The 27,810-nt window shown below is 39.7% G+C and overlaps 2 protein-coding genes across 7 annotated transcripts in view; one reads left to right on the top strand and one right to left on the bottom strand.

The window, feature by feature from the left end:
- The window catches only part of IMPG1 (interphotoreceptor matrix proteoglycan 1), a 101,386-nt gene extending 83,676 nt beyond the window's left edge, over positions 1-17,710 (top strand). The window contains 3 exon segments of the mRNA XM_032485438.1: positions 4,718-4,883; positions 15,125-15,197; positions 16,649-17,710. Of these exon segments, the coding sequence (XP_032341329.1) occupies positions 4,718-4,883; positions 15,125-15,197; positions 16,649-16,726 (317 nt within the window). The 3' untranslated portion in view covers positions 16,727-17,710.
- Positions 17,711-21,649: 3,939 nt separating this feature from the next.
- The window catches only part of MYO6 (myosin VI), a 127,298-nt gene continuing 121,137 nt past the window's right edge, over positions 21,650-27,810 (bottom strand). For 4 of the 6 annotated variants that reach the window (XM_032484490.1, XM_032484489.1, XM_032484494.1 and 1 more), the window contains 3 exons: positions 26,581-26,607; positions 23,997-24,215; positions 21,650-23,466 (listed from right to left, as the gene is read on the bottom strand). In XM_032484490.1, coding sequence (XP_032340381.1) covers positions 23,267-23,466; positions 23,997-24,215; positions 26,581-26,607 — 446 coding nt within the window. In that variant the 3' untranslated portion in view covers positions 21,650-23,266. The remainder of the gene's footprint in view (positions 23,467-23,996; positions 24,216-26,580; positions 26,608-27,810) is intronic. The other 2 variants (XM_032484492.1, XM_032484495.1) reach the window with 1 other exon arrangement.

The raw sequence follows: 27,810 nt of genomic DNA, 5'->3' as shown, positions 1-27,810 counted from the left end.
TTTAAATACCCCTTTTTGTAGAAAGGAGAGATGAGACCCAAAGGTGCTAACCCACGTTCCCAAGGCCACACACAATTGCAGGGAACCGGCTCTTCTCACCCAGGGTGCTTTCCTGGAGGTTCAGCCTCCGCAGGTGCAGCCAAGCCCAGAGTGTTGTTCTCAGGATTTGAGAGAAAAAGCCCGATGGGCCTGGGTGGAAGGTGAGGTCCCTGCTTTATGTCTCAAATGAACTCCCCAGAAGGGGGCCATGTTTATTAAAATTACTAAGCACTCAGCACCAAGCACTGAATTAAAGGGATTTTCAAGCCTTAAGAAGGGAGCAGTCAAACTACCAATGCTGCATTAGGATTTCCTGGGCTCTAGACACTTTCCCTTCAAGAATATTGATTTTAAACTTTAATACTAATTAATAGAAATATTTAAAATTCTATTTTATGGTTGCCTTGGTATAGAAACAAATATAATCCAGGTTGGATTATATTCATTTTTTTCTTCTGATCTGAACAAATTTAAAACATGTTCGTGAACCCCTAAAAGTATTGTGGGCTAGGCTGTGCGCCCCGTGCCCTGCACATTACCACTGATTGGGATGTGTGGTTCGTCATTCCCTGATGCCCCAGGGAAAGAAATGAGCCCCTCTCCCTCCCCACCAACAAAACCCGGACTGCGAAGCCTCGGTTATAGCCGGGGAGAGGAGGGCGGCCCCCCAGGCTCCCCCTCTTCCGCCGGCGGCAGGAGCGTGCGCGTGGCCCCGGTACCCCGGACCGACTCGTGGTACATCTGCTCGCTCCTCTCAGATGTGAGGCTCGGTCACGCCGGGCGCCGGGGCGCCGCGGGTCCGCCTGCCTTGGAACTCGGGGGCCCTGGCTCTGCTTTTTTGAAAAGGGGAAAAGATGATCCAGGAGTCTGCAGCACAATACCCCGGCCGGCCAGGCCCGATCCGCCGCAGTAACCACGGAGTCGTAATGGCCCTACCAGCGGTCCCCTGGAGCTGCTTCTGCCACCGTGCCAGTTCCTAGCAGACCTCGCTTCCCTCTACCGATGCGCACTGCGCGGTAGTTCTGAAGTAGACTGAAATCCTTTCGGGCTCCTAAAATTTCCTGCTCTGAATCTCCTCCTACTTCTTTTGCTGTTGAGCGCCATCTAGCGATTACTAGGTTTCATCGCATTGAAATTAAAAAACTTCCACGGAAAAGGCGTTAACAGGCCCTCAGCCCTAGCCAGCCCAAAAGAAGCCTGAGTTTCATCTACACGGAGCTGAAATCCTGCCCTAGGGGGAGGCCCCTATCAAAGGAAATGCCTTCCTTCCTATTCGACACGTGAGTGCTGTCCAAGAGAAGAGGGTGATGAAGTAAAGAATTTCCAAAAACAGAGCAGAAAGGCAATCAGTGCACAGCCCCAAGGACGTGGGGCAAATGACGGGACGATCTGGGGGAGGTGGGCGCGTGCAGTGAACTGGAGTTGGTGACATGCCGGCCTGAGACCCTCAGAAGGCTGGTGGGAAGGGAGAGTCATTTCAGGCTGAGAAGCAGGAGTGCACTTGGGACTAGAAACAGAGGGTTTGAAAAAGACAGTCTTGGCCCATCAGGGACCTGTGAAATTTATAAACTGCTTGATGACCAGGACCATAACCTTCTTAACTTTAACTTTAAAGTGCCTCCAAGTGTTCCCTGCAGGCAGGAGATAGTCGTTTAAATGCCTTTTGATCACATAATGGAGGGCTGAGAGACATTCTTCCTCAGTCAGCCAGTTGGAAATGCTTTTCAAGACCTTTGAAATGAATACAAAAGGCAGTATATAACCAAATCCAAGGGAGAAACTGATACATAAAATGTGCTTACACTGGAAATCTCTAAATGATACAAATATTTCCAGTTCGACATGGCATTTCGCTTACTTCAAGACATGTTAGTTCGCTTACTTCAAGACATGTTCATTGCTGTCACATTTGAACAACAGAAACAAATGTGGAGCCACGTCTCCACATTTCCTTGTACTTTCTACGAGGAAATAATTTGCCTCGTGAAGTCGTGGTGGGGACAACAGTTTTGAGCTTCCATTTGGTTAGCAGAGCCTAACTTTAAAGGGAGGCATTCCTGGACGTCTGATTCGTAAACCAATGACAGTGGAGATGCTGGCGTGGTCCCTCCCCTCTCCCCCTCCCCCACCTCATCGCCTGTTAGTCCCTCAGAGCCCTGGGGTGGGGGGGTCCAGGAAACCCCATATTTGAAACCACTAGAATAATATCGAAAGCCGAACGTGGTAATCAGACATGAGGATGTTAATCTCGGGTCATACTTACTACTTAAAATGCGCTTCACTTTCCTCACCTAGGAAGATGAAGTTAGCGATATCTACTTTAGAAGGTGGTTGTGAATATTAATAAAGACACATGTTTTAAGTGCCCAGCACTGTCCCGAGCAAACAAGGACCCTCAATATATGTGAGCTCCCAGTTTATACAAATAATCGTCATTGCATTCCCGGTGAAGTTGGAGGTTCAGGATCGTGATCCCTGGGGCCGCATCAGGGACAAGGCCCGAAATGAAATATCAGTGCTCCTCCCATGGCCAGAATCCACACGGGAAGCCAAGGATTAGGTGCCAGAGTGGCTTTCCCACCAACTGCAAACTGGCAGCTACTGACACAGTTCAACTCACCGAGCGCCTTGGGCTGCCTCTGCAGAGAGACTGTCAAATTTGCTCTGCAGAAGAGCTCTCCACGAGGATAAGTCATTTCGCCAGCAAGCAATTATGGTGAGCCCAGGGCATGCCCCAAGTCATACTAGGTGTTTGTTGGCCCAGGCTCAGGGAGAAACCTCTCTATGGTGCCCACCGCACAAAAACAATCTATTTATAGGGGATTTAAAAATAGAAACATATTTTTAACAGGAAACGTGTGTGATTATCACACATTTCCTATGACTCTTCAGAGGGGCAGAATCCATGCTCTCCGTGGGTCTTGACCAAGTTAAACATATTTCTCCACTTCCGAGAGAGGGCGGGAGGCTCCAATGACCCGCCCCTGGACTCTGCTTTCAGGACCTGGGTGTAAAGTTGTTGACAGCTGTTACTGAGTTATTCTCTAAACAGTGACAAGGATCCCTTTGCGGGGCCAGCTTTAGGTGGGGAAAGACAGTTCACATCATCCAGGCGTGGCTGTCCAAAAGGACCCTTCTTGAGGGCTGCTGAGAAATACAGCTTAATGTAAAAACTTAGCATGTCTGCGGTGCTGGGAGACCCACAAATGTTTTCAAGGACCTGCTTTTGCCCTCAGCTTAGGCTGAACTCACTAACCCCACCCCCCACCTCCGGCTCGCACTTCTTCCACCACAAGGAGGCGCTAGATCAGGACAGTGAACATGAAGGTCAATTCTTGTCCCACAAGCTGCCCCCACCCGCCAGTACACAGAACTTCTGTGGTCAGTAAACCTAGCAAAGCAGCTGACCATGTCCTCCACGTGAAGATTCACAATCAACATCAGCTTATTAGGGTCTCTAAGAGGTTTAAAAGTAAAAAAGAGAAAGGTGTGCGGATGGAGAGAGAGAGAGAGAAGGAACACACAAGAAAGAACTGTTACATTTATTTCAATCAGCATTTAAAAAAAAAAAAAAACTCATGTAGCCACCAAACTTCTTTTTAGTATAAAATATTAAATCCTGCTGAATTCGAGTTTGGCAAATATTCTCAATTGGGAAATACTAGAAGAGAAGATCACTGAAGCCATCCTGATTCTGAAACTTCTAAGATCTATTTAAATATTTTCTAAAGCACAAGTCTGCTCATGCCCCTCCCCTGCTCCGAAATCCTCCATGGCTCCCACCTGCCTGTAAAGTCCAGATTCCTTAGCGAGGTATTCAAGGCCCACCAGTTTGGACCAAACTCACCCTTCCTGTCTTAGTTTCCTTCCCTCCTGTTCACGAGTCTCTGCTCTTATAATCCATTTTACAAAGAATTTGAGACAGTCCTACAGAAGTAAGAAAAGAGTTAAGAGAACAACTGATGACCAAAAGAGAACAGTAGTCTATTTGAGTTTTCCAAAGGAAAGAACCTCTAACATTAGGGCCTTAAGGATCAGCAAAAGACTGTGAGAAATGCATCTTTTAAGTCAGGAAATCATCCTCAGTTTTGGAAACTGTCCATAAAAATGGCTGACTACTACTTTATAAGATATCCCGATCTTAAATATGTAAGTTTACCAATTCACCTCTACAAAACATGCTTGCTGTAAAGAAAAATCTAACAAACAAAAAATTTTTTAATTCTCTAATGCAGTGGTTATCAAAATGTGACACCCCCTGCCCCAGGTCAGATTCATCAACTTCACCTGCATTAGAGAATTAATTTTGTTCGTTTGTTTGTTTGTTAGTGCCTTAGAAATACAAACTCTCTGTCCTTATCCCAAACCTCCTGCATCAGAAACTCTGCAGGTGGGGCCCAGGAGTCGGTGTTTCAACAAGGCTTCTGGATGATTCTGATGCGCACCAGTTTGCCCATCGTTGCATTTGGAGTTAAATATGTTATCACCTGTGTCTATAAACTCATTTATCGAAGATACAGAAACGCGTGGTTCTGTTTTCACTCCACTCTCACTCCTGTACAACTCACTCCAAAACCGGGTGATGGCAAATCTATTTGGTCTCTTTGATCTTTTGACCTCTGCTGGTTCCGCTGCTCAGGGGTCCATGTAGCAATAAAATCCGCCCCGTTTCTTGCAGCCGATCGAGCAGATCCCTGCAAGTTCCTGGCCTGCGGCGAATCCTTCCTGTGTGTGAGGAACGAGTGGACCGGGGAAGCCGAGTGTCGCTGCCGAGCGGGGGACCCGCGCCCCTGCGCCCCTGGAGAGGACTGCGAGGACGTCCTGGGGAAGGGGGCGCCCTGCAGGTGGGTCCAGCATCCCGACACGCAGATCCAAGAATCTGGTACTCAGGCCTCTGAGACTCCTAGCATTAGAATGAATTCGTCTGGTCTTTTAAACCCAGGGTTCTCAAACTTCAGTGAGCACCGGAATCTCCCGGAGAACTTGCAGGAGCTCTCGTGGCTGAGCCCTGCTGGGCTGTTTCTGATTCAGTAGGTCTGAGAGGGGCCCAGATACAGCTGCTGCTGCTGGTCCACGGACCACACTTTGAGAACCACTGGTCCTAAGTCTTTCTGCAGTGTTTTATTAAGACCAATAAGGGAAGAAAAAAGAGCTTGGATCAGCTTTAAGACAGAACACTATGTGGTCTACTACCTTAACTGATTGTGTGTGTGTATGTGTGTTTGTGCACACGTGTGTAATGTTTGTTTTTTCACTGTTTGCAAACACATTAGCTTTCATCATAAGTAAGCTGAAAAATCAGAAAATTATGAGAAAGGAGATCAAAATCATGTGCAATTCACAACATTGATGTTATCTTTTGGTGTATGTCTTTATATAGAATTTTCCAAAGCAAAATGGAATCAGATTGGCTTCTTACTTTAGAGTCAGCTCTTTTACATAGGACATTCCCCCATGTCATTAAATATTCTCTGTAGCATCATTTTTAATGATTACATGGCAATCCATTTTATAGATGTGTTATGGTATGTTGAGGCAATCCTTCACTTCTGACAGAAAGGTTAAGAGAAGCTCTTTAGAAGGAGAGAAAGAAGGTGAGATATAACTGGGCTTCTATTCATGAACCAGTCTTTAGGCGTAGGTGGCCTTACGAACAAGCAGGGAATCCAAAGGGACCCAGGTCTTCCCCAAGTCCTGTGACACCCAGATGAGCTCTGCCCAGGGAGACCACTTCCCTCTGCAGACTTCTCCCAAGCATGTCCCACCTTCCCCAGTCCTGAGCTTCCAATCACACACACCTGAACATTTCCTCAGCCTTGATCACCTCAGACCCATCTCTTTCTTAGATCTTGCTTTTGTCACTGTCCTCCTACTCATTCTAGTGGTCACTGTCCCTAATTTCCCACTAGGGGGACTCATGGCCAGCTGCTTCCACAATCAACAAGAAACAAGAGAAATTCAGCCTTTTTCTTGATGAAACATACCCTGTTCCATTAAAGTATTAACATTTTAAAGACCATTGTCCAGTAGTGGTTAAGAAGTGATGTTCTGGAGTCAGACAAATTGTGATTAAAATTTTGGTTTAGCAATATACTAATCCAGTGACTTTGGACAAATTTCTTAACTTCTCTAAACCTCCATTTTTTCATTGGACAATGAGACTAATAAAACCACCCTGTTGGGTCACTGCAAGGGGTATGTGAAATCATATTCATAAAACATCTTTACAAAGAATGGTAGAGCACAGAGTATATATATTCAGGTAAGTGAGGATTAAGATGATGCTGTCAATTTCTCCGAATTAATCCAAACTAAAATCCCCAGAGGATTCTTTTTGGAATTTGACATTCTGGTTCTGAAGCTCCCCTGGAAATAAAAATGTACAAGAGAAAATCTTGGAATACAATGACGGAGAAGCTGCTCTGTAAGACAGAAACACATAAAGTAATACGTAAAGCATGAGGATGGACACATACAGCAAATCAATAGAACATATATAAGCCCCAAAGCCTTCTATATTAGGGAATTTATTTTAACAAGCATTTCGAATCAGTAGAGAAATTGTCTGTAATGGTTGGAGTACAGCTTGTCTTCCATTTAGAAAAACTAAAATAAAATTAGCTTCTTACCACACATAAACCAATGCTCAAACATAAAATCAAAACTATGAAAATATGAGAAAAAAATTTTATACTTCTATAAATTGGGCTAAAAAAGGCTTCCCTAATAAGACATCAATCCAAGAAGACATTAAGAAGAGGACGTCCATAGGGGGAAAGGCACCATAAATAAAATTTAACAGATAAACAACAAGGTGGGAGAGAAATATTTATGACCTAAATTGTAGACAAAGGATGAATATCCATTCTATGAGAGCTCCTACATATCAATAAAAAGCAAACATACTAATATTAAAATGATCAAAGATGTACCCCCGAAACTAACATTGTAAATCAACTACACTTCAATAAAAAAGTAAACATTTTTAAAATGAGCAAAGAATACAAAGGCACAATTTATAGAAAAAATCCAAATGACGTATGAAACATAGGAAAAGATGTTCAATCTCACTTACTCACGCAGCACATCAGAAGAACCCTGGACTTTGATGTTGGCCACGCCACAACAGCGCCAATGTCAATATGTCCTGAGAGTCCACGTGGGCCCCACCTGCCCTGCAGTGTGACTCCAGGGCAGGGCAGGGCAGGGGTGGCGGAGGCCAGGGCCAGTGATCGGCTGTGAGGGACAAAGGGGACTTGTACTCAGGCTGCGTCTGAGCAGAGCAAGGGACACAATGGTTGGCACTTGTTCGGGCATCAGAGACACCTGGGACCTCTGTCTGTGGCTGACAGGAGCCGAGAGCCCGCACGGGGGTCCCCTTGTGCAGCACACACCCCTTTGGGGGAAGAGTCCTAGTGCTGGGGGAGGGGAAACACACTTACCAGGAGCAGAGCCAGCTTGGGCTCCACCCTCAGGGCTTCTGTTCCAACAACTTGGGATCAGGTCCCCTCCCCAACATGGGGCAGCAGTGGCCACGGAGCAGAGGGAAGTCCTGCCGCACACCTGGCTCCAGCTCTAGCCGCGCCGTCTCCAGCCCCCACCCCCAACTCCCTGGGTGGTAACTGTCAGCACATCTCAGGAAAGACATGATGCAGCCACGTCAAATCCAGCTCTCCCACCAAAGGCACATGCAGTCTGCACAGGGGCACTCCCACAGAAGAACACCCCTTCCGGACCGCAGTAGGCAAGCGTTTCACCTACATTCACAGAGGCAGAAAAGGTCAAGTAAAGGGAAAGGCTTAACTGAAAGAGCAGGAGAAAGCCCTGAGAGCACACACGCTGAAACAGAAGTAAGCAGCTTGCCGGATAAAGAACTCAACACTTTGGTAATAGAAGTGTTAAGTGAGTCAGAGAAAAGAATAAATGAATGCAGTGAGAGTTTTAACAAGGAACTGGAAAATATAAAAAAGACAATCAAAAATGAAGAATTCAATAACTAAAATTAAAAAAAAAACACTCTGGAAGGAATGACTAGAAGATTTAGTGATACAGAAGAACATGTAAATGATGTGGAAGGTAGAATAATGAAAAGTACCCAGCCAGAACAGCAAAAAGAAAAGCAATTTTAAAAAATGAAAACAGTTTAAGAGACCTCTTAAATAACATTAAGCATATCAACATTCACATTATAAGGGTCCCAGAAGGGGGGGGGGGGGGGGCATTAAAAATGCATTTGAGGAAATTATGGCTGAAAACTTCCCAAACCTGAAAAAGGAAACAGATATCCACATACAGGAAGCACAGAGGGTCCTAAACAAGATGAACCCAAAGAGCCCCACACCAAGATATCATAATTAAAATGGCTAAAGTTAAAAATAAAGAATTCTAAAGGCAGCAAGAGAAAAACAAGGGGTCATATAAAAGGGAACCCCCATAAGGCTATCAGCTGATTTCTCTGAAGAAACTTGTCAGTGTCATGATGTATTCACGTGGCTAAAAGGGAAAACTTGTAATCTAGGATACTCTACCCAGAAAGATTATTATTTAGAATTGAAAAAGAGATAAAGAACTTCTCAGACAAGCAAAAACTCAAGAGTTCAACACTAAATCTACCCTACAAAAAAAAAAAAAAGAATCAAAGGATCATAGTGATTACTATGAATAATTATATGCCAATAAAATGGACAACCTAGAAGAAATAGACAAATTCTTAGAAATGTATAATCAATCTTCCAAGACTGAAATAGGAAGATATAGAAAATATACACAGACCAGTTACCAGTAATGATATTGAATCCATAATTTTAAAAAACCCTAGCAAACAAAAGCCCAGGATTAGACAGCTTCACAGGTGAATTCTCGCGAACATTTAGAGAAGAGTTAACACCTATCCTTCTCAAACTATTCCAAAAAATTGCAGAAGAAGGAACACTTCCAAACTCATTCTGTGAGGTCAGTATCACACTGATACCAACATCAGACAAAGATTTCACACACACACACACAAAATTAGTGGCCAATATTACTGATGAACATAGATGGAAAAAATCTTCACCAAAATATTAGCAAACTGACTGCAACAATATATTAAAAGGATCATACACCATGATCAAGTGGGATTTATCCCAGGGATACAAGGATGTTTCAATACCAGCAAATTAATCAATGTAATACCCCACACTTACAAATTAAAGAGTAAAAATCATATGATTGTCTTAATAAATGTGGAAAAAACTTTTGGCAGAATTCAACATCCACTTGTAATAAAAACTCTCAACAAAGTGGGTGGAGAGGGAACACACTTCAGCATAATAAAGAACATAAATGGCAAGCCCACAGCTGTCGCACTCAGTGGTGAAGAGCTGAAAGCATTTCTTCTAAGATCAGGACTCAGACAGGGGTGCCCACTTCCACCACCTTTATTCAACATAGTACTGGAAGTCCTAGCCACAGCATTCAGACAAGAAAAATAAACAGAAGGAATCCAAACTGGAAAGGAAGAAGTAAAACTGTCACTGTTTGCAGATGACATATTATACATAGAAAATCTTAAAGATACCACCAAAAATCTACTAATCTCATCAATCAATTCAGTAAAATTTCAGGATACAAAATTAATATCCAAATCTGTTGCATTTCTATACACTGACAAGGAACTATCAGAAAGAGAAATTAAGAAAAAAAAAATCCCATTTACAATTGCATCAAAAAAAAAAAAAAAAAAGAAAAGAAAAACCTCCTAGGCTAAATCTAACTAAGTCAGTAAGAGACCTTTATTGGGAAAACTATAAGACACTGATGAAAGAACTTGAAGACAACACAAACAGATGGAAAGCTATCCCGTGTTCATGGATTGGAAGGATTAATATTGTTAAAATGACCATAGAACCGAAGGCAATCTACAGATTCAGTGCAATCCCTATCAAAATACCAATGACATTTTTCACAGAAGTAGAATAAATAATTCTAAAATTTGACTGGAAACACAAAAGATCCCGAATAGCCAAAACAATCTTGAGGGAAAAAAATGAAGTTGGAGGTATCACACTCTTCGATTTCAAACTATGCTACAAAGCCAAAATAATCAAAATAGTATGGTATTGGCATGAAAACAGACACACAGATCAATGGAACAGAACAAGAGAGCCCAGAAACGTACCCACACTTATATGGGAAATTAATCTCCGACAATGAGGTAAGAATATACAATAGGGAAAATATAGCCTCTTCAGTAAATGGTGTTGGGAAAAATGGACAGCTACATGCAAGAGTCAAACTGGACTACTCTCTCACACCATATAAAAAAATTAATTTAAAATAGATTAAATACTTAAATGTAAGACCTGAAACCATGGAAGTTCTAGAAGAAAATATAGACAGATACAGACAGCACACTCTTTGACACTGGTGCTAGTAATTTTTTTTTTTAATTTATCTCCTTAAGCAAGAGAAACAAAAGAAAAAATAAATAGAAAAAATAGGACTACATCAAATTAAAAGTCTTTTGCACAATGAAGGAAACTACCAACAAAACAAGAAGGCCACCTACTGAATGGGAAAAGATAGTTGCAAATGATATCCTCAGTCAGGGGTTAATATCCAAAATATATAAAGAACTCCTACAATTCAACATCAAAAAAACAGAGACAAATCTACTGAAAAACGGGCAGAGGATCTGAATGGACATTTTTGCAAAGAAGACATACAGATGGTCAATAGGCAAGTGAGAGGATGCGCAGCATCACTAATCATCAGAGAAAAGCAAATCAAAACCACAATGAGCTCGCACCTCACACCTGTCAGAATGGCCATCATCAAAAAGATGACAAATAGCAAGTATTGGCAGGATGTGGAGAAAAGAGAATCATTGTGCACTGTTGTTGGGAATGAAAATCGATGCAACTACCATGGAAAACAGTGCGAGATTCATCAAAAAATTAAAAATAAAGCCACCATTGATCTCACAATCTCACTCCTGGGTATTTATCTGAAAAGAAATGAAAACACTAATTTGAAAAGATACATGTACCTCTATGTTCATTGTGGCATTATTCACAATAGCCAAGATACAGAAGCAACCTAAGTGTCGACTGATAGATTTGTGGATAAAGAAGATGTGGTCTATACAGATACGATGGAATACTACTCAGACATAAAAAGAATGAAATCTTGCCATTTGCAGCAACATGGATGGACTTGGGGGGCATTATTCTAAATGAAATAATTCAGACAGGAAAGACAAATACTTTATGAGTTTGCTTATATGTGGAATCAAAAAAAAAAAAAACAAATGAACAAACATAACAAAATAGAAACAGAGTCATAGATACAGAGAACAAACAGGTGGTTATCAAGAGGGAAGGGCCGTGTGGGGAGGAATGAAATAGGTGAGAGAGATTAAGAGGTACAAACTTCCAGTTGCAAAACAGATGAGTCATGGGTATGAAATGCACAGCATGGGGAATATAGTCAATATCTATGTACTATCTTTGAGTGGTGACATACCAGAGCTAGACTTATTGTGGTGATCATTTTGAAATGTATAGAAATATTGCATCTCTATGCTGTGCAACAGGAAAAACAAACACTCATAGAAAAAGTGATCAGATTTGTGATTACCAGAGGCAGGGGCAGGGGAGAGGGAACTGGACGAAGGCAGTCAGCAAGTACAAACTTCCAGTTATAAGATAAGCTAAGTACCAGGGATGTAATGTACAACATGATAAATACAATGAACACTGCTGTATGTTATCTATGGAAGTTATTAAGAGAGTAAATCTTATGAGTTCTCATCACAAGGAAAATGGTTTTTCCTATTTCTTTAATTTTGCATCTGTGTAAGATGATGGATGCTCACTGAACTTATTGTGGTCATCATTTCATGATGTGTGTAAGTCAAATCATTGTGTGTAGACCTTAAATTTATACAGTGCTTTATGTCAATTAAATCTCAATAAAACTGGAAGGAAAAAAAAAGATTAGAGGCTTTAAAGTTAGTCCCAAGTTCAAATCTGAGCTTTTCCCCAAACTACTTGTGACCTTAAGCTACGTTTCCCCCTTTAAGCCTCACATTCTCATCTATATAAAGGGGATAATGCGAATAAATTCACGTGTTTAGGTAAGGAGTAAAGTAGATGCTTCTCGGTGTCAATTGCTCAGCTACTGGCATTATTGGAGCTGTCTGAGAGTAACCAACAGAGGGCAGCCCTGCAAGGGAAAACTGAGATTCCATACCTGGTACTTAAAACTAAACTCAGAAGCAAATCAGTTGAGTTATGTGTTGTAACTTTGATAGCAGCATTCACTAAAGAATTCTAAGCTTGGTTGCATTTTCGTTATTCCACCTGAAGGTGGAGAAAGAGATGGGAAAAAAACACTGAGGGCATGTGCCCTTCTGAGAAGGTGTGGCCATCGACACCCAGGGAGCATTTTCAACTACTTCAGTTCGTCATCCTACTGCCAAATCATTGTCTGTCGTTCTCTGTTTTCACCTGTATTTTTCCTTCTCTCCTTTTCCTCCATTGAATAGTTATGAACATACTCCATATATTTTTCATTTCCCTCAATTTTAGATGTTCTTTATGTAGAATCAGTTGTAGGAGGAACTTACCTGGCAAAATTCTCCCTACAAGAAACAAAATTGTCATTTTCAAAGGTCTCCTTTTTGGCTTAATGAGTTTGACTTTTATTAATCACAATTACCACTATAAATACACAGAAAATGCAAATCCAAATCTAACTGAGTAAATTATTCACGATCTTTCCTCTTCAGAGCTAAAAATTTTCACTTTGTCCTTTAATATAGTAGTCCTAATATGTTCTCTGTGTTATTATTCATGATAATGAAAATTATTTTTAAATATTGAGGCCAGAGTAAGTAAATGATGGTATAAAGTGGCATTTATCAGGAGGTTTTAATAATATGGAAGTACTTGTTTTACCTGCAGGAAGATCACAGCTTACTTACGGGCTACACCTCAAATGGGGTGGGGGTGGGGAAGTCCATTTTTTCCCCTCTGGAAGCTATTCTTAACTCCCTTTTGAGCTCTTTCTCCACTGGAGAGTGGAGGGGTGGGAAGAAATAAGAGAGGGAGAGGTTGGAGTTTAATATAGTCCAACCCAGTTTTTAAAACGTCGTCTGATCAATAGTTTAAGCAATCACTTTAGGCAACTGAGTTCCCGTGGAATATAGTCAGGCTCAAAAATCCTCTCCCACACTCCTCTCTTCTCCAAGGTGGTCTCTGGATGTATGGCGGAGTCGGGGTGAGGGGGACTCTCTTGTCTCACAAGGTCCTTTGAAAAGTTTCTATTCCCGTAGTCCCCTCCCCTGTGATCTCTTAGTCTTGCCTCTGGTATCTGCCTGACCGCTGGTATTCTCATTGCCTCCAATCTGCCCAACCAGGGCAAGTAGGAACCAAAAATGCAACCTTAGGTGGTGGTAGGAAGAGGAACAAGGAACTTGTTACTCAACCTTGTAAAACCAGACCTCTCTCCTCAGTCTCCCGCCTTCCCATCAAGCACCAGGACCGGGACAGGATCTCCCTCCTTCCTATAGGGACGCCCTCCTTCCCCCTTTCCCGGATACTATAATGGGCAGAATGTTGAGAGAAAGAAAACAGTTTACTGGTAAGGGAACATATATCAGAAAATATCTCACAAATATTATATCCATTTTATAATGTAAAGAGGGAAAAAGCAAGGCGCAAAATGTGTTTACACTATCATCAGAAATTATATAGTATGTGTACAGAAAAGTCTAGAGCTATATACATCATTTTTTTATTTTTTTTTTACTTTTTTTAACATTTTTTATTGATTTATAATCATTTTACAATGTTGTGTCAAATTCCAGTGTTCAGCACAATTTTTCAGTTATTCATGGACATATACACACTCATCACATTTTTTTCTCTGTGAGTTATCATAACATTTTGTGTATATTTCCCTGTGCTATACAGTGTAGTCTATTCTACAATTTTGAAATCCCAGTCTATCCCTTCCCACCCTCCACCCCCCTGGTAACCACAAGTCTGTATTCTCTGTCTGTGAGTCTATTTCTGTCCTTTATTTACGCTTTGTTTTTGTTTGTTTGTTTGTTTTTGTTTTTGTTTTTTAGATTCCACATATGAGCGATCTCATATGGTATTTTTCTTTGTCTTTCTGGCTTACTTCCCTTAGAATGACATTCTCCAGGAGCATCCATGTTGCTGCAAATGGCATTATGTTGTCGGTTTTTATGGCTGAGTAGTATTCCATTGTATAAATATACCACATCTTCTTTATCCAGTCACCTGTTGTTGGACATTTAGGCTGTTTCCATGTTTTGGCTATTGTAAATAGTGCTGCTATGAACATTGGGGTGCAGGTGTCATCCTGAAGTAGATTTCCTTCTGGATACAAGCCCAGGAGTGGGATTCCTGGGTCATATGGTAAGTCTATTCCTAGTCTTTTGAGGAATCTCCACACTGTTTTCCATAGTGGCTGCACCAAACTGCATTCCCACCAGCAGTGTAGGAGGGTTCCCCTTTCTCCACAGCCTCTCCAGCATTTGTCATTTGTAGATTTTTGAATGACGGCCATTCTGACTGGTGTGAGGTGATACATCATTTTTAAAATGATTTTATTTTTTGTTTTATTTGTTTGTTTAATGGAGGTACTGGGGATTGTACCTCGTGCATGCTAAGCACACACTCTACCACTGAGCTCACCCTCGCCCCTCAAAATTTTAAATAAACCTTATTTTTAAATTGTATGAACAAAATGTTATTACAGAGTTGCTTTTCAGCAACCACAACTCAGAATTTGACTTTATCTCCACTCTTCCAGGATACACTTATCACTCATCTTTCCCATGAGCTTTGTTCAGTCCTTCTGAGACCACTGCCTGTGAAACAGTAAGCCAACTGGAAGGCAAAACTCAGGGAGGGGTGCAGAAAGCAGTTTTCCTCCAACTCCAGCAGAAGGCACCTGCAAAAATATGCTTTCACTTATAATAATTTTTAAACTAAAATCACAGGAAGTGGTAGTTGCTGTTAATGTTAATAAGCCCAGGGAGTAAGATATCTTGTTTTGCTTTCTTTTGTAGGTCACCAGATCAATCTCAAAGTCAAGCATATGAACCTACTGTTAAAAATGTCCAATATCAGCAAAATAACAAGGTAAATTCATATTTTTATATGTCAGTTTTAATTACTGAATTTGAATTTTGAAGGAAATTTCTGGGCCTGACTTACTTCAAATAGAGATAAGTAAAAGCGCTTTTCCTTTATTTGCCAAGCTTTTAAATTTAGTATTTTAAGAGGGAAAAGGGCATTTCCTGGTGCAAAAAGGACAGACAGAGGCTGGCATTAACTGATATGTGTAGACAAAACAGTAAAATAACAGAAATAATCCAAATATTGTTTATAGTATATTTTACACCATAGAATATATAATACATATTATATAACATATATAATAATAGTATAATATTCTTAAACTTTTCTTATAGAAATATACATTCAATTTATCAAATGCATTTCAACAAGGTTGAAATTTTCATAATAATGATTTATATTCCTGGAACTGAGTAACTATATATATATATATAATACTTGTAAAATAGCTTTTTATTTCAAATTATCAGCTAAAGCAAATATATCTAGAACATGATTGTGAACAATGAGTAACTTCAAAAATTCCTAAAACTTCATCCTCAGATAAACATTCCTTCCAGTGTCCTAAATGTCTCTTTTGAAATACTCATCCGCTCAATCAACTTATTTGACTAAAATAATTTTATTTTACAAAGGGAAATAACTTTTCTAATAATCAGGTTAAATACAGCTTACACAGAGCTTTTTAAATAACTTTTGGGAAAATACCTTGAATAATTTTTAGCCTAAAATTGCCAAATTTCAAAAATTATACCTAGTCTTTGATGGTAAGAGTGACACTCAGCTAGTGTCCACTCCACCTGAGGTCTCTCTCTATATAGTGCTAGATGGAAACAAACGCTGCAAAACTTGCAATTGAAACTAGTCATCACAGTCAATATACAGCCAAGGATACCGCGCCTGTCACACCAAATGCTAGTCTCAACTTCATGTGTCCAAGCGCACACAGGGAATAATGTGTACCATTCTGACTTCCAGAAACAAAGAAAATTGGAAAGACAGGAAAGATTCAACTTTGGGCCATAAAATCACAATAGGACACAGGATCTGATGTTAACAAAATGCCCAGGATGACGTAAATGCCAACTGAATCTGGAAGTACCAGGTAGAATCAAGAACCACATTTCAAATGAAGCAGCAGCTTGGACTAATGATATCTGCTCTGGTTGGAAGGGAACACAGGGCTTAGATTCACAAACTATTTGCCACCCTTGTTTCAAGAGATCGATTCAGCCTGAGAATCTAATAGGTTTAAGAAGAGATAGAACAGATTCGTAGTAGGTTGTAAAGGTAGGAATGTTTGGGGGTCGGGGCAGGCATCTCCCACCTTTCAAAGAAGACACCCTAAATGGCAAGCATGTTATCTCATCCACCAGCAGAGGTAAGGTCGGAATGAACCAGTGGTTTGATCTTGGGTGGCATTTCTAAAGTTCTTAAAACAATTTCTCTTCCAGGTAACCAGGAAAAGTAATTCTGAATTACTGAATGCAGGATATGAAGAATTTAATCATCAAGATTGGGAAGCATATTAAAAACTGGAAATGTACAAATTATCATTTAATCTGTCTCGAGAGATGGCATGCTTTCTCAAGGAAAACAGTATCCACTCTGTCAAAATTCTGAAAACATAAGCAGATGTATTTACCGGTCATCGGAATCCAGGCATGTAGGTGACACTGAGAACCAGAACACAATACATTTTAACTAAAGAAAAGTCATATCCATGAAGATCAAGAAATTCTGAAGGAAAAGGCTTATTATCAAAACCCAAAACACAATCAGTGAAACATATTTTGGTTATTCCCGGGTGATAGTCAAGGTGATAGCAACCCAGATTTGTGTCCAGCTGCCCTTAAAATACTGCTCACAGATTATTTACAAGTGCAACTTACTTATTATCTGGGGAGGGTGTGGGATTGACAATATATTGGGAAACAAAGCTCTTCATTTGTTAGAAAGTACATAAAAGATGACTACGTATGCAAGGAGATGCAGGATGAATGCATACGTAAAACTCACACCGTACGTAAACTGTGGTGAGTACATAGATGCTCCAATTTCGTCTGTAACTCACAGACCCCTTTAGTTCTTAGGCACATTAGTTTTATAAGAAATCACTGCTTCCACAGTAGATAATTTTGTTGCCAATAATTTCTAAGTTGTTCCCTTAAAGAAAAGAACTGGGATATACATATCATGGAGAATCGTATTTTTCTTGTTAATGCATAAAGTTATTTCGAAGAAAGACACTATATTGGGAAAAAAGTGAAGTTGTACTCTGTGACATAACTAATTTGTTTTCCACCACAGATGAACTATGTCTTCCTATAATTTAATAGCTTTGTTGAATACTCCTTTACACGGTAGTGTGTACATCGGTAGACTGGCATCAAGGTATTCCAGCTCAGCCAGTTTTTAATGTGCTACTTAATGGAAAATGAATTCCTCTGTATCTCTTTCAAATGTTCGACTATCAAGTATATTTGCGGTAAAACTTTAATTTCAATAAAATGTAAGCACCATGTTCATAGATTTATGAGTGTTTTACTAGATATTCTTTGGATTTGCTTTATAGATGATGATAAATGATTTTAAGCATAATTTTAATGCTGCCAAAAGACAGCAACATATTAAACAGTAGTAGCAACATTTTAGCAGTAAACTTCAAAAGTAAAAACAAAATATTTCCTGATAATAGACAATCTTTTGGGAACTGACTTTCCCCCCTGGTTACAAACCCTTGGGACCACTCATGTTTGTCTCACAAATGCACAGCTTTCATCCCTATTTCCATCCCAATCCTGCCCAAAAGGGAGGAGCTGTATGATACAGGACAAGGATTCTGAATTGTGATATGGTGGGAAAGTGCCACAAAGCAAAGAATGGCAGCAAGAGATGTACCTACTCACTTTCACATCCTTGGAACTCACCAGAGGAAAACATGCTTGTTAGAGGCATGACAGGTGAACCTATTGTGAAAAGAATTCCATTGAAAGAAAATGAAAATCTAAAACTGTCACCTCTCCATAATGTGCCCTCTACCCTGGACATTTCAGTTGTGCTCTAACTTTCACAGAGAATGTAGTTTTCAATGTGGAAAGAGAAGCAGGCGAAAACTCAACCTTTCTGAAGCAAGTGCCTCTCACTCTTTGGACCATACTTTTTCTATTGGTCTTTCCCAACCAACCAGAGAAGAGCTGTGGGTCTTTCCCAACCAACCAGAGAAGAGCTGTGGGTCTTTCCCAACCAACCAGAGAAGAGCTGTGGGTCTTTCCCAACCAACCAGAGAAGAGCTGTGGGTCTTTCCCAACCAACCAGAGAAGAGCTGTGGGTCTTTCCCAACCAACCAGAGAAGAGCTGTGGGTCTTTCCCACCAACCAGAGAAGAGCTGTGGGTCTTTCCCAACCAACCAGAGAAGAGCTGTGGGTCTTTCCCAACCAACCAGAGAAGAGCTGTGGGTCTTTCCCAACCAACCAGAGAAGAGCTGTGGGTCTTTCCCACCAACCAGAGAAGAGCTGTGGGTCTTTCCCAACCAACCAGAGAAGAGCTGTGGGTCTTTCCCACCAACCAGAGAAGAGCTGCTGAGGTAAGCTGGCCTGCGTCTCCCTGCACTCTCAGAAGGCCCGTCTGGATCACAGTAGGTTCCACATGAAGTAGCCAGTATAGACCACCTATATTTGACGTCTTGGGGAGGACCTTTCTTTGGGTTCCCAGTTTTTCCATCCTGTGTCACCTCACAAATTGATTGATAAGGGTCTGGGGAAAGGCAGCCAAGATTTGGGTTTTCTCTAATCTAGGCAGAGGGAGTAGTCGTGACTTGTATATAGTCCTGCTTTTTCCCTAGGATGGAAAAACCTGTTTAAAAGTTTGGGGTCAAAGCTCAAGGATGTTTCAATCACCCAGGTCTCCTGCCTCTTCCTCTACCACCTAGCACAGGGTTTCCAGCTCTGGTGACTGGACGGAGCTTCAGGGTCCCGGCTTCTCCAATTTATTCCACCTGAGACAGAAGGCAACATGTGTACCATTTACAGCTTTTTTTGTTTATAACACCCTTTAACTGTAATAAAAGCACAAGAAACAAGAGGAAGTTCCACACAGAAAGCATTTATTATTTGTTTTTCCAGTACATCAGCATTTTAGAAAAGAGATACATTTTTAAGGAAATGAAAAATCAAGTTGAATTTTCAAAAGAGAAAAGAAAATGGCCAATTAATAAACCTATTTGGAGTTTGAAGGTGAAAGTCTGCATAGGAACAAATTAGGATTAAAGATTCTCTTTTTGATGTGCATTTTTTCCTGATTATCTCTTGATAAGCTTCATGAAAAATATGACAACCAAACTGCCTTCATACATTAGGTTAGTGATGGGGAAGGAAGAATGTATTGATTGGAAGTGAACTTAACTGTATTTGAAGATCTGGCCCTGGGAGGGAGAGGCCCCACCTCTGAAAGCCCCTGCCTCCACTTCATCCTTCTGTGGGGCTTATGCACAGAATGTGCACTTAGGGCTGGCCTTCTCCAGTGTCGCAGTGCCACTTCTATATGTATTTCTATATATGCTAAGAATTTACACGCCAGGTCCATCTTGGCCCGAGTTTTAGTAATCATAGGTTCTGCTCTTATATCATACACAATTCATTCTGAAACTTCACAACGATCTAGGTGTGTTTGGTTGCCTAAAACGCGTCAGTGTGTTCAGCCAGGGGTGTAGCGTCTTCAGGGGCGCACCCCTTTTCCTTCTCCTCCACCACATCCTTCTCTTTTCTTATTCTTACAACTGTCCCCTCCAACTTGTCCTTATGCTAGTTTTTAGGTGTCCTTTGCCCTCCTCTCCCTTGTGAGTTTATCTTCAGGGAGAAATAAAAATGCATAATCACTGTTCATGCTGGTGACTGATGCTGAACAGAGAAAAGCTGTCACACCTTCCGAAGATGCGGGGTGTTGTTTTGACTCTTTGTGCTTCACATGATTGGCGCAAAGGCATTTCTATCTCTTTCACGGTCTAGAACTATATTACCTAAGCTCTCTGGATCTCTGTTGCCTCTCCTGCAAAAGGAGTTAGGTCTACCACTAACATTGTATTAATTCACTGATTGATTCATTCAATAAATACTTATTCTACTGACCTGGGTACTTTTAAGGCACTTCAGGTAAAGAAACCAAAGATCTACCTATTTGGATTCCCTGAGAACCATGGTAATAACCTGTGAATGAAAACACCTTTTTAAAAATCCACTTAATAAAACTCTGCAAACAACAAATCCTCATTCTTCTTCTTGCCTGTTTCTGTTCTCTGAGTTTCCACAAATACCATTTATTTTCCACTTAAGCTGATCTCTTCTTTTGTGATCTGACTCAATCTTTTGTTTTACTGCTTGCAAAACAAAAGGGTTCACTATGTTACTGGGAAGAATGACCTATAAAAGTCCTTGCAGGAAGCAGTCATTATTTTTTTTTCATTATTTTTAAGTCATATTTTCTCACATCATCCTTTGAGAAGGTGTCATCTACTCACCCTTGCAACTAGGCAAACTCACTGTTCTCTTGGCATACGCGTATTAGAGAAACTTTCGGTGCTTATCCATAGCTCATAACACGTATCTCAAATGTGTTAGGGAAATTAGGAATTACACTATAACTGAATTGAATGTAAAACACTTTGTCGTCTTATTTTTAGTATTTTATGTACATCTACCTTTGCAAAGCGTACACTAAGGAAGGAAGTGGTATTGAGTGAGAGAAGCATTAAGAATTAGTTCTTAATGCACAGTATGCTAATTTAAACTTCAAATTTTAAATCTTAATTAAAGTGACTGATTAAAACATAAACTTGCTTTTGATTCATACAGTTTTCACCTAGTATTTATGGCTTGACTGTGAACATGGTAAAGCAGCTGTGTCAGCATTTTCCAGAACACTAATCCTGCCACTTCCCTTAAAGGATGCCGGGGTCCTAAGTCTCTCCAGCAAAGGGGCTCCTCTGTATACACAGATCTACCATAAGTAGGTTACTGTCGGTCTATCTGAACTGGGGCTGTTCTCCTGGTAGCCAACTTTTAACTCAGGAGACTACTTAAAATAGACAAAGTTTTAGGACAGCTGTGTGACATAATTAACAATCAAATGGTTTCAGATGAACTATAATTTTATTAGCTATTAAAGTAAAAAACTAGAGACTTGTAACAGTGCTTTGCTGAGATATAGTTCTTACAAATTCTTCAGAACAGTAAGTTCCCTCATTACAATTATTTTAATCTGTTTGATGAGTTGTCCATCTACTGCCTACATGTGTCTAGGAGACACATAAAACTGTTTCTGAAAACAGTATTAAAGGGCAAGTCATGAAAAACCCATTTGGTTACTAGATTTTCTTCAAGGACTCTACTTGTTATTAGCTAAGAAAAAGTCTTACCATTCACTATCCTATACAAATAAAAACACCAGTTAAAGGCCAGTGATAAGAAGAAGAACAGGTCATTTATTTTCAGTAACCAAACCTTCTGTCACCAAATCACAGGGACCAAACAACCCAAGAGCGGGTGAGTCTATGCGGTAATAATACAGTCTTCAAAAGATAATGACATTCACATTCTCAACAGCACAGACAGGACCATTTAATTTCTTTAACAGAAGACAATCACTTGCACAGTGTCATAATAAATAAATATTTCTATACTAAGACACAGTATGAGAGAAGCAATTCGGAAGACAGTAACGGGCTCACAAGCGCTAATCCAATCAGCTGGGAGGTACTTTCCTAAATGAGGTACTAGGGAAAAAAATCGCTTGAAATTCATTTCAAAGGTTACGGTCTTTAAAAATCAGGGCGGAGGGGAAGTACAGAGAATAATTTTATTTTCTAATTTTACTCTAAAATACAAACAAGACTCCTTAAGATTATGTCAACAGAACTCGATGTATTTTTGTTTCCAAATTCCTAACATGAAAGTCATAAATATTAGGCTTGAAACTGCTGACATTTGATCAAAACTAACAGCACACAAAGAAAACTGTTTTAAAATTATCAGTTACACGAAACAAGCAATTCCTAAGTACAGGGCTCTTGAATACAAAGCTTATAAAAGAGTTCTACAATTACCAAAATCTCAGAGGCCAAAAAAGATACTAGCAATTTTTTTTAAAAACAATGCTTTGAAGCAGAATACTAGTTTAAATTATATGAAACAACCTGGACAAGATTCTGATGCAAAATCACAACTGAGATGAGGATGAAAGAATATCTGAATTCAGCCCAGTTAAACCACAGAGCCACCTAAAGCCTATTTCCTTTTCCAAATGAAACAAGAGTTATCTCAAAACTTTTAAGCTTTTAAATGATCAGCATTTCCTTTATCTGTCTGTGGAATATAAGAACATATTCTTAAAGCAAGACGATGTGAAAAAAAAGCAAAACAAATCTGTGCAGGACGCTCTGCCTGCTTTATCACAGACTGCATCAATACATTAAGGCTCCTTCCAGAATTCTAGAACTTCAGGTGAATTCTATTCAAACTAAGACACTGCAGAACAGGGGGGATAAAATTAAAATTTCCACCTCTGATGGAAACTTCCATGAATTTCAGAAAAAGTGAGCAAAGTATACAGCTTTCAGATGAAAAACATCAGTGCCTTCATCACTTTAAGTGCCTTAATTTTTTGAAACAATTTAAGCAAAGGTTTCTTTATTCCAGTTATCTGGTACTGTGCCATCTTGAAAAAAAAAAAAGCAAGAATTCTGCATTTTTTAAAAAAATCTCTTTTCCTAGAGAACAATTACGATGGATTTAAGGTAGTCTGCTGGCAAAGAATGAAAAATGTCAGAATCTGTGCAAGAGTAACAAGTATTAGAATGATGAGAAGTTTACCAGTTACAGCCAGATACAGGGAAATATTTTTTAGGTCCCAAATTCACAAATGTAATTAGCCTTAAATGAACAAAAAGCCATGATTAATAAAATCTGTTCACTTTGTTTAAGTGATTCTAACCTGATGGTGGAATGGTTGACTCTCAGGGGCTCACTCCCTACCTCGTGCCGCGGCAGGGACTCTCGGCTGCAAGCTCATTGCAGCAGCTACTTTAACAGGTTCTGCAGCATGGCCGTGGCATAGGTGGGCCTGGCCTGTCTGCTCTCAATTGCATTCTGGAGGTACTGGATGCCTCCACAGCGTTCCCAAATCTCTTCGAATTGTCTTGGCAAAATCTCAGCACCACGCTTTCGAGTCAGGCCCGTCTCTTCGAGATTCAGCTCACACATCTCCATGTCATCCTTACCTGCACAGGTGAGAAGTCAGAATCAACGCACCTCTCTGCAGAACCATTTAGCACTAACTTTTTTCTTGAAATGTCTCATCAATTCTCATAGATTTGAGAACCTTTAAAGCTTTATTTCCTTTCTCAAGATTTAAATCTGCTTATTATTAGTAAGTTCACCAGACACAAACCAATCCTCCACCAAGTACACTCTGGAAATGTATGAATACTGCAGTGGGTCAAACATATTACCAGGGCTAATAAAAATGCTATCTCCTTAAACCATTTACAAACTAACTGATGTAGACACCAATGAAAAGGTTCTTAGGACACAGGCTTCTATGTGCTCTACCAGGACATAATTAATCCAAGCAATTTCACATTGTTAAGTTGTCCTCAATTAACTGGAAATGTGATTTAATTACAAGGCTCCATACCTCAACCCTGAAATTTAATGAATTATTACGTTATCTATCACACTGTCTCATTCAGGGGGTTCATAATCCTTTTTTGCTTTCTGAATTATTTTTTTTCATGTGAATCATACCCACCAGCCACAAGAAGGATGGGTGGCTTGTCAGGGTGAAGCTCCATCTGCCGGGCAATCCACGGTCCGTCAAAATGGGCGTACCACCAGCCTTTTTTCTTATTTTGCGGGTCTTTGTACTGGTCCGCAGGGCGGATGAACGGGATGCGGAAGAAGCGCTGCTGCCGGTTCATTTCGATCTCCTGCTGCCGGGCAGGGAGCTGGGCCGCGGGGTTCTGCTGAGCTGCCACAGAGAACAGGGAGAGTCAGAGCTGCAGCCTGAGAGAGAGTGAGAGCTGCCTGAGTCCTAAACTGCACCACAAATTAAAAAAAAAAAAAAAAAAAGGAAGAAGAGGGGTTCCTAGTAGTAGACGTAAAACAAAATGTAAATATGAATTGCCGGTAAATGAATACAATTTCTTTCCCTGAAGAAGCTCCTTGGCATGGCAAACGCACACCCTCCCACCCTCCACCACCATCAGCACCACCAACAGCAGCAGTACCACCACCACCCAGCCCCGGGCAGAGTCCCACAAATGACCGCACCTGCGCCCAAAATGAACTCACATGGCAGGAAAGCAAACCAGTCTTGTTTACTAGGTTTGTATTTTTCCTCCAGAGAGTTCAAAATGAAGGCTGCAGAATAACATTTATGGGACTAACTCATAATAAAACAAACAGTAATTTGACAAATCTAAAAGATTACAGATGTTTGTCAATTATTGTAATTTAATCACAATTTCCTCAAAAAAGTGGAAGGCATAAAAATTTTCTCTTTTGCCAGCTGATTTTGAGATTTAAAATGGCCAAGATAACAGATTTTTACTTATTAAGACTTAGACAACTTTAAGACAATAACAAAATGGTAACAGTAAGCATGAACTCTCACTCAGAATTACTTACTCTGAAATCACATTTCTGTTGGAATAAAATCCACTGAAGTAAGTGGAAAGTGTATAATATTTGGTTCTTTTTGCTAATAGAGAAGAAAAATCCTTGCTTTTCTGCTAACACTCGGTAATGAGCTCATACCAATCTTTCTTCCCTTGCTCAATTACTAAACAGTTCTTTTTTTTTTTCCCTAAAAATATAAACAGTCCTCTGGGGCAATGACTTTACATCTTCAGGAGCATAATTCTGGTAAAGCTGTTTAATATGCTCTATACGCACAACTTTAAAGGTGGACCAATCATTTACTGCAGCTCAGTTAAAAATCTTCACTGAAAAGCTAAGTATGTCAATGAAAAATTATATAAGTCAAGGACAGTCACATGGCTTTTGTAAGACTTCCCAAGTACTGAAAGGATCAAATTACTTTCATTCTACTTTTTATACCAATAGCAAGAGCTTCATAGCAGCTGAATCTATTCCTGTGCAAACCAGAGAAAGCAGAAAGCAGTTAGCACAGCTGTATACCCCTAAGAAAGGATGAAACAGAGGCCCAGTTTTGTTAGTGACTTAAAAAGCTGTGTCACCTTTAGCATGTTATCAGAGATGAGTTTATTTATTCTCTTTCCTGCTCCCTCAAAGCTGCTTACAGTTCAGTGTTTCCATTTCAAGTTTTAAAAACTACCTACTTTGCAGAAAATACACTAACTCAAAACTAAGACATTTTATAAAAGGATTTAAAAAGGAAAACCTTCCCTCCATCTTAAGCAGTGAATTAGAATTCAATGTCCTGTTGACAGGAAACTTACCACGATATTGATGGCGACCGATCAGATTAACCTACATTTTTTCTTTTAAAATAATCTCCTGTGACTCAATATATTGGGTAAAATTAAGAAACCCAAAGGAGAGTCTTTGATGGCTTTTTCTAATAATGTGAGAAATGAAATTATATTAGGGAAGCCTGGAAATGAATATTCATCTGGAAACATTAAAAGTTTGAAACTAACCTTCTAAATAACTGACTATTCTTTCACATCCAATTGTGTTATCTTCAAAAAAGTGAATAACTTTCAAATGTAGCCCTGTAAATTACTAGAAACTCTAAAAAAAACCATGTCCAACCAGTTGGCAAATAACTATGGCATTATATTCAAGTCATTACTGCTCAACTGATTTCTAGAAGAAATTCACTGTACAGTAAGATGACTCCAAGCTCTTAAAGTATCAAAAAATGAGCATCATAGGAAGCTATAAAAGTAAAAACAATCTCCTCTTCCTATTAAGAGGTATCCTATTAAGCTTGTGTATATTATCATGCAAAACTCAAATCTTTTTGGACAGAAAAGCTTATACCATCACAGTGTTTGAAACCAGCACCTAAAGTTAGTCTTTATTCTAAAAGATCAGCTGCTTATTAAGATAAGAGTTTTGCTACAATAAGAATTGCGTATACTCAGTTTAAAATGCTAGTTTTTTAAAAAAAGGAAGAAATTTGATAAAACAACAAATTAATTAAATTTTATTCTGCGTATATATTTTGGAGTGATCCAAATGAAAGCTTCATCCCAAATTAAATATCTTAGGACAGATAAACCAACATTAATGTATTATAATCTCCTTAAAATTGTAGCAAAACAATGTTTAATACAAGTTAGTATTTATAAAGTATTTTTAACCCATCTTCCAGTTAGCTCATGAGTTGCCACCCATTGACTTACGTGAATTGTTCAAAAATGGTGCAAAATCTGTGAACAAATATTTTAGGTTGAAGAAAAGATAAAAATGCCAAAGTGTTAAATGAGCATTCTTCTAATTTGTAATGCCTTCCCCATCAACTGAGAATAAATATCCTGTCCATAGCCAAACACTCCCAGAATTATCTACAGGTAGATGCTGCTTTCTGATTTTTTTTAAAGCTATTTTGTATTTTTTAGGAATTTCTTCTTGATAGACATACAAAGAGGACCAAAATTTAATTTTGGCACACAGTAATATCTAAACAAAAATCCAAAACAACGACTTAGTTAATAACCATTATAGTACCTTTAAAGCACTGCTAGAATTTTTGTAGGAAAAAAGAGAATGACTAATAAATTCATCCAAAAATATATGCATTAAAGAAAAAGCACTGCCACATTTATATATACTCAGTATTATTTCATTTCTTCACATAGTCTGAAGTCTTAAACTCATGCCGTTTTGTTTTTTGGTTTTTTTTTTTTAGGAACTAATAAATAAGACTGTTCTCCAAAGCCATTGTTTTAAGCAACTAAATACTGTAAATCTTTATGGGTGACTTGCCACTGCCCCCAAACTTATTTCTGAAACCTCCTTCTGTGGTAACGGTGAGGCGAGCATGCTCCCTGGGTACAGCACATAGGAAAAGGGGCGGAGCCTCCCAGCTCCGAATTCGAGGCATCAACCATGATTTGTCAATGTACCACTCTTCAAGGCAATAATACCACGTTATATTTCCATTACTTGTAAGTTATCATTTTATTTTCTCATATTAATGAATTCTAACCCTTCTAAACATTAAACCACAGAGCAGTTCCTTTCAGAGGTCAAGCAGCTGCACTATTAGGAAACCACCTAAAGCAGAGAATTTTCCCAAGTGAGCCTTTAAGCATCATGGGGTCCTTCGCCTTTCCCTTTAACTGTACTCCTGCATCAGAATGAATCTACATGAGAGGAAAATAAAGAGAAAAATAAAAAGGTTTTTTTCTAAGCAGAAGTTACATTTTATCCTGAAAATGGCCTGTAATCAAATTCTCTGAAGGCTATATATACGTGGAGTGTGTTCACCCACAATTTCTAATTTGTTCATATACCTGGATGGGATTCCTGGGAAAACTTCTTCATCACTCTCTTGTTCTTCCAAATATTTTGTTACAAATGGAAACAGTATAAGAAGCAGTAAGGTAAGCCATGATGTGTTATTTGCTCCT

Source organism: Camelus ferus, chromosome 8, assembly GCF_009834535.1.
Source record: "Camelus ferus isolate YT-003-E chromosome 8, BCGSAC_Cfer_1.0, whole genome shotgun sequence".
NCBI lineage: Eukaryota > Metazoa > Chordata > Mammalia > Artiodactyla > Camelidae > Camelus > Camelus ferus.
Note: the sequence above shows the minus strand (reverse complement) of the source record. Positions and strands in the feature narration are given on the sequence as shown.